Raw genomic sequence first — 7,594 nt, forward strand, 5'->3', positions numbered from 1 at the left:
TGATGGACTGCAACGGAGCATGCGCAGTAAGTGCAAGTACAAGCATTTCCTGGTCCGAACTGTCACATGACAACTGAGAAGTCTGGCTAGTACGGTTGTCAGAACCTCTAGCTAAAATTTACCAATGGCAGGATTATCAGGCTGACATGGCAGGTCAGTGTTTTAATTTTACGTGTTGAATTATGAGTTACATATCAAAGTTGCTGTTTCTGAGGGTTCAGGTTTTGAAAGCCAGTTGCAGGCAGATGTGTTATGTATAATGTAACTAACCGTTGGGCCTAGCGTTAAGATTTTCCGTTTTTCCCGATATTGTCGTTGATTAATTCGAATCAAAACACACCAACCGTTGACGCTTTTTTCCTCGATAACATCGGTAATTTCCTCGTAAGTCTGCACCAAGCCCAGTTAGTTGGCTACCAAAAAAAAAAAAAACATGAGTCAGCATTTCAAACTTGCTTTCCTCAAGTTAAACCGGTGAGTTACGTTATGCCTCATCGTGGCTGCAATGCTGATCAACTGATTCATAATGTTTCAGACAGCCGCCCAATTCTTCATCCCAGTTAGTCACATGTGAATGTTGTTGTTGGAGACGTTTTTTTTACACCCGTGAAACCACTGGGGTTCCTGAGGTCAACGATCACACCACCACATTACAGAGATCCTATAAGTTGAACTACAGATGACATTTTATATCTGACACTCCAGGGTGAACTGCAGTGAGTCAGCAGATAACAGCCTGTGTCTTGCCCAAGGGCACTTTGACAGGAATCCAACCAGTGACCTTCCCTGCTGCCCATAATAACACCATCACCTGAGGAGGTTATAGGCTCCATGGGCAGGTGTTGTAGTCCTGTAAAAAAAAAAGATGCATTTGCACCGGTTTTATATGATAATAAAGCTCTCCCCATGCACACTTGGAGGTGTACAGGCAATGCCAAGAGGAGCCAATTCCAAACCATTTTTTTTCTCCCAAACATACTCCAACCCTCCAGACCTCAACAGATCACCCACACTTTGAAAATGGGCTTGGTGACTTATAATAGTGTAAGAAAATGGACTTGGTGTCTTATAATAGTGTAAGAAAATGGGCTTGGTGACTTAGAATAGTGTAAGAAAATGGGCTTGGTGACTTAAAATAGTGTAAAACTGCACTAAACACCAGCCACCAGCCCCCTGCTAAAGACAGGATCCAAAGGTCTCATAGCGGGGTTAGTCCACACTAGGCCTGTGCCGAATTTTGTCTTGGCCAAAATTATCTTGATATATGATATTATTAATAAGATGAAAACTTTGCCACTGCCACTTCTTTTTGGCACTTTCTGCAAACCAGAAAATCATCCTCTGCATCTTTTTTCAAAGCTGAAGTACTTCCAAATTTCAGACATTACACTCTTTGATTAGTGGGCTCCCTTTTTGGGGGGAAAATAAAACATCAATGATGACAGACGACAGAGACCTGGGACTGCTGGGTGTTTGTTATTCAGCCTCCCAACATGATGGCGAGAGGCTGGTCACTATAATAAATATTAGGGACGGTGCTATAATCGTTATTGTTTTTTACCGTAGTATATAATAATATCAGTTATTGTCCCATCCTTAGTTCACACCTTGGTCTGTTCTGGCAAACGGTGTATTGCAATGATGCTCATTCAACTCAACCCCTTGCTCCCTCTTGTTACCCAGGCTGAGCTTGTGAAGGAACCATGTCACTCCAAGCCCCTCGCATGTCAGTGTTCACCTTTCAGTCTGCCGTGCACAGCGCCCACGTTCTGCAGTGTCTGAACGAGCAGAGGCAGCGGGACGTCCTGTGCGATGTGACGGTCGTGGTGGAGGACAGGAGTTTCAGAGCCCACTGCTCCGTCCTGGCCTCCTGCAGCGACTACTTCCACAGCAGGGTCACCAACGTCACCCGGCAGAACCCCATCATCACCTTGCCTGATGAGGTCAGTGTCCGGCAGAGAATCGTGTCGTATTGTTTAGGGAGGGGACAATTACATTCAGTATATCGCAATACAAAAAAAGTACCATTCCATATACCAGTATCATGGGGCAGAAAATGATGAGGTATATTTTATTGTGTTGTAGTAATCACAAATGAGATGGTTTGCCCATCACAATTTCATAAGCTTTTCATTGAAATTATATTATTTTCACTTTGTAATGAAATATCTAAATTGTTGTTTACATTCTAGCAAGCCAATAGCATTGTTACAAAGATTTGTGGCTCAGAAATAAACATAACTCGTGATGCAGAATTATGTTTATTTCTGAGCCACAAATCTTTGTAACAATGCAATTCAATTAACTTTTATTTATTAGGCTGAATTGTATCGTGGTTGTACTGAGTCATGAACCCCTTATCTCGTATTGAATCGTATCGTGAGATTAGCATATCGTTGTAGTATTGTGCCTGCTCTTATTTGTTTTGTGTAAACTTGTATGCAAGTATTAGCCACTGGCCTTTATATTGTGATATTAGCTTCACTTTAAAACAATTCAGCAGCTGTTTTAGGTTATTACAAGTTACAAATTTCACCTCATGTATCCACAGCTGTATAGAACTGGATAATTTTTGCTTTTTTATCTGGTCAAATTTGTAGTCTAGTTTATTGTAGTATTTTATATTGGGTTTTTGTCATATCTCAACATTTGCTCTATCAACTTTACCCCCCCACAGGTGACTGTGGAGGGGTTTGAACCATTGCTACAATTTGCCTACACATCGAAGCTACTGTTCACCAAAGAAAACATCCACGCCATCCACAGAAGTGCTGAGTTTTTAGGATTTCACAACTTGGAGACGGGATGCTTCGATTTCCTCATCCCAAAGTTTACCGAAGGCGGCAGCTCCACGCAGGAGGTGAAGCGAAGACGCTGTTGTCAGGATAGGGATCCCAGTGTTGGTTTAGGCCCCGGAGTAGAGAGCAGCCAGCCAAAATCATTAGAGTCACACAGCTCAGTGCCTTCAGGAGGAGATGTGCAAATCGACTTCCCATCACAATGTCCTCAGAACACACAGGGTCAGACCAACGGCGGGGAGGAACACTTCTGTTTAGAGAACTGTGGCCCCCAAATGCCCTCCTTATCTCTGGAGTTAACAGCGAGCGGCGTGTGCCCCGTCTTGTCTTTGCCATGTCCCGACGCCGACAAAGCAGATCTTCCCTCTCAGTTCTGCGAAAGAGACATTTTAGAGATAGGCGGTGTGTGCAATCAAAGCGAGTTGAGCTTGGTAGACTGCACTCTGCCCTGCGAGCTGTCAGCCCCCGGGGACGTGAACCCGCCAGAACTCATTCAGCCAACAGGCAGAGACGTAAACCAGACCGTGGAGACGCTTGGTGCCGAAACCAACTGTAACCCCGGTTCGTGTCCCCTCAACACGTCGGGGGTGGAAGATTGTAGCGCGTTATTAGAGCAGAATGATGCTGGCCTGGAGCAGAGGATGGCTGGTGATCTGTCAGACCCCACACTGACCGGTTTAAGCCACGAGGAGGGATTTGGGGAGAGGAGCAGCGTGGAGAGGGAGGTGGCAGAACATCTGGCAAAGGGATTTTGGCCTGACCTGTGCCCATCTCAGGCTCAGCCACTCCCCCTCGATCCCATGGACCAAAGCAATCTGGCAAAAGCTGCTGACTTTCATTGGCTTAAACAGCTGGACCTGAGCTCCAGCACGGGAGACTGTCCCTTCCTCAGGGACCTGGGGGCAAGTGATGACCAGGCTCCAGGGACCGACAGCCTGTCCCAGTCAGAGAAGAGTCCCTACATGTCCTCCTCACTCAACTCAGGGGAGGATTCAGACCTGGACACAGATGGCGACACTGAGGCCAACAACAAAAGAGCAGAAGAGGTCATTTTAGTATTTTGGTATATAGTGATGTTTAGTTACATAGATATAGTAGTGGATTAAGTAAAATAAATCTAACTCCTGACTTCTGTATTCTACAGGTGCAGCTGCCTTTCCCGGTGGAGCAGATCTCAGCGCTGAGCCGCAGTGCCTTCCAGCAGCTTCTGAGACACCAACGCCTGACTCAGGAACAGCTGGAGTTTGTGCACGACGTCCGTCGACGAAGCAAAAACCGCGTAGCTGCCCAGCGCTGCCGAAAGAGGAAGCTGGACGGTATAAATCAACTAGAGGGTGAAATCAACACATTGGTATGTTCTCTTTCATCTGTCCAGTTCAGTATTATGAACATGCTGTCCTGATAGAATTTACAATTTACTATTTAGGCATTTAGCAAACTTACCAGAGTAACTTGCAATTGGCACAACACTAACATAAGTGAATATTCCTCAAGCATCAACACGGTTAGTAGCCGGATAATTCAGTGCCATGGAAACAAAATGTGCCACAACAAGAGAAGTAAAGTATAACTGTTAAGTCAATAAGCAAGTGTAAGTATAATAAGCTAATAACACAATAACAACAACAATTAAGTGCCTAACGTGTGTGTGTTGGGGATACAACCCTGGCTTGGGTAAGGGGAACCTGGGGTGCATCCCAAGTCTCTTAAATTGCATCCACGTTTCCCTCACTTGCATCTTTTCCTTGCGTCTTAGTCCCTCCCACTGAGGAGGGAGGAAGGAAACTATGCGAGGAGAGAGGAAACAAGGAAATATGTTTTTAGAGAAATGAGAAGCGTCATGTGAAGCGACATCCATTTCTGCATGACACAACGGGTTGTGGATGAAATAAACGTAATTTAGGTTCCCCATCTTCTTGCATTAACGTTATATATCAAAAAGCATAAAATAACGGGCACTTACACTTGTACTGTTTCTCTGCCATCTCGTTCAAATTTGCCAGATGTAGGGGCAGAGTAATTGACGTCATGGCGTTCAGCTGAAAGTCTTCCGGGAAGGCTGCTCTCGTGTATCCTCGCTCATAGCTCCTCAGAGATCCCTCGCTCCTCGCTCCTCGCTCCTCGGAGCAGAAATAAGAGACTTGGGATCCACCCCAAGTTGTGGGTGAAGGGAGGCAGGATAGGAACCCTGGTTTGCATAAGTGGTCAGGGTTGGGGGGGGCAAGATACACACCCCGGCTAGGGTGAGGGCCTAGGCAGCGGGACAGGAGGTCAGGGGGCAAGGTGGAGTCTCAAGAGAAGGGTTTTCAGTCTGTGCTGGAAAATGGGGAGCAACTCTGTAGTCCTAACTGAGGTGGGAAGACCTTTCCTCCACTGGTGTGCCAGGAGGGAGAAGAGACTAGACCGGACAAAGCGATAGCCAGGTTGTTGCAGGTAGGAGAGGGACAGTCGACTAATAGTACCCGAGCGCAGGGTGCGGGCTGAAGTGAAGGGTTGAATCGTGTGGTATTGGGGTGCTGTGCCCTCGGTCACCTTGGAGGCTAACACCAGGGTTTTAAATTGGTTGCGAGCAGCCACTGGGACCCAGTGGAGTGACAGGATTGGATTTAGAATATTTATAGGGGCATTAAGTATTCGGCAGCCAGTAGGAATTGCAACAACTTTGATAGAACTTATCTCTTCCTACACAGCTCACCTGCACCCCTCCTGTCCACTTGACACAAACAATAAAGCCAAGTTTTCACAACAGAGCTGAGTAAGCTGGTTAATTACAACAGAGATCCATCATAAATGTCTAGTGAAGAGGTCATATTTCACGATACAAAATGCTATAATAATAATACCACTTTGTCATTTGCTTTTGGCTTGAGAACAAAGCTTTTAGACTTCATAGTTGAAATACTTAACACCGGACTCTCTCTCGTAGCACCGTCCAAAACAGAGAGCCTGCCAAAAAGTGAGTTTTGAAATATCACCACTTGGCATAGTAATCATTGAATCATTGGTATTGATCAACAACCCTATCAAACCCTTGGGGATATATTATGAACATTTTCTGCTATGGGGCAGTAAAAATCTTACTTGGTGCTCTTTTGATTTTACTAAGTAACCTTTTGTAACCCTGTGTCCAAATACAAGACGAGTTGAGGGTGTGAGTTACGACGAGCGTCAAGCTGTACTGTCATTTTCACTCCACAGAGAGGGGAGAAAGAGCGGCTGATACATGAGCGAACTCAGCTGAAGCAGAACCTGGAGGAGACGCGGCAGAGTCTGTGCGGGTTGTATAAGAGCGTCAGCATCGAGTCCCTGAACCCTGAGCTGACCCAGGACCACACGCAGCTTCTCGCCAAGATCTCCTCCCCAGACTTCCCCATCTCAGCCCTTCTCACACCCATATCATCCCCCGGCCTCGTGGGTAAAGATCAGGACTCCCAGACCGCCGTGGACGTGGTAAGTTGTCCCTCGGAGTGTAACCCAAGTGGGCCGACTGCAAACTCGGTCGAAACCAACCCGCCACAGTCTGACCAGACAGAGGAGGGGGGCTCCCCACAGAGCTGCCCTGCTTCCCTCCTGAACGCCTGTCTGGACATGAACAACAACTTATAACTGAACTCATTTGTATTCATGCAAGCAGGGGGAGGAGGGGTATTTTTGAGTACTTGCTGTATTCCCCTTTTGGGGTAGATATGCTTTCCAGTTTATTTCCACTGTATGAATTTCTGCCTGATGTTAGTATCTAACTCATTATGTTGCTATTATGCATTTCACTGTAATAAAATACAGAATACAGTATTAATATTTTTTAAGGTGCGTACAATTTTCAGGAAATTTACCCAAGTTTCCATTTGCAAATTAGGGAGACTTTTCCTAAAAAAGCAAGTTATTTTTTACCCACATTCTTTTCTCAGGGAAACTCATAACCCAACTGTGTATTGATATAATAAACAGTTGTAATTATTGTTACAACCCCCCACCCCCTTACACACACACACACACACACACACACAATTATGAAAATAAGACATTTTTCTTGTATTCAGTTTAGGCCAATTACAATCTATAGTCACAATCGCAACATGTATCATATTCCTCAGCTACACTGTTTCCTTTGATAAACTTGCACAACACTAATGTAACTTTTCATGGTCAATTGAAATGAACTGTTACAGCCAACATAACTTTTCAGTAGCATTATCTGAATCCAAATCCATAGTTTGAATGGAAAACTATTACCATCCCTTGATATTTGAAGAACGGTTCCAGTGTGTCTGAAACGGCCCAACATAAGAAAGTGTGTTATTTGATGCAATATGTGCCTTATGCAATAGTATATTATGAATTCTGAAAGATCAACTTAAGAGCAATCTTTGTATCGTCTTGTCTCAAGCACTGTTGCACATTAACCTAGAGCCCCTATTGATTGTATTCAACTAATTTTTTCGTCTGCCTGCATGTTGATTATTTTTTATTGAATGCTTTCATGAATCATGATTTAAATAAATAACATTTTTGTGTACCCTTTAGTGTTTTATTTCAATCAGGAATGAATATGAAGTGTATTTACCTCTCTGCTGGGGTAAATACACAGTAAACAGTAGCACAGTTTGGCCAGTAGATGGAGGTGTAACTCTATTCACTCTATTCACAACAACTACACTGACTGACTAGAATACTCAAACTGCTCCTATGGCAATTTCTCATGAGGAGAGTGAGTTTATCTATGTAGATGAACAGGTTAAGGCTTAAAGGTGTAAACGTTTTGTAAACTTTAAGCCACAAACATACAAAAAAACGAA

At 44.4% G+C, this 7,594-nt stretch overlaps 1 protein-coding gene across 1 annotated transcript; it reads left to right on the top strand.

Moving 5' to 3' along the window:
• Positions 1-67: 67 nt before the first annotated feature.
• LOC139641231 (transcription regulator protein BACH1-like) lies at positions 68-7,314 on the top strand. Its single transcript, XM_071515523.1, has 5 exons — positions 68-153; positions 1,684-1,943; positions 2,678-3,844; positions 3,943-4,149; positions 5,997-7,314. Exons 2-5 carry the CDS (start codon positions 1,704-1,706, stop codon positions 6,402-6,404), a joined length of 2,022 nt encoding a protein of 673 aa, XP_071371624.1. The 5' UTR covers positions 68-153; positions 1,684-1,703; the 3' UTR covers positions 6,405-7,314.
• Positions 7,315-7,594: the final 280 nt, after the last annotated feature.

Source organism: Centroberyx affinis, unplaced genomic scaffold (genome assembly GCF_046629955.1).
Source record: "Centroberyx affinis isolate AG114_WGS23_722 - 3 ecotype Tasmania unplaced genomic scaffold, CSIRO-AGI_Caff_v1 ptg000358l_1, whole genome shotgun sequence".
NCBI classification, from domain to species: domain Eukaryota; kingdom Metazoa; phylum Chordata; class Actinopteri; order Beryciformes; family Berycidae; genus Centroberyx; species Centroberyx affinis.

Coding starts and splice junctions, on each gene's coding strand:
- LOC139641231 (XM_071515523.1), top strand. CDS start 1,704: ATGTCACTCCAAGCCCCTCGCATGTCAGTGTTCACCTTTCAGTCTGCC. Junction 1,944..2,677: donor TCATCACCTTGCCTGATGAG/GTCAGTGTCCGG, acceptor ACCCCCCCACAG/GTGACTGTGGAGGGGTTTGA. Junction 4,150..5,996: donor AGGGTGAAATCAACACATTG/GTATGTTCTCTT, acceptor TTCACTCCACAG/AGAGGGGAGAAAGAGCGGCT.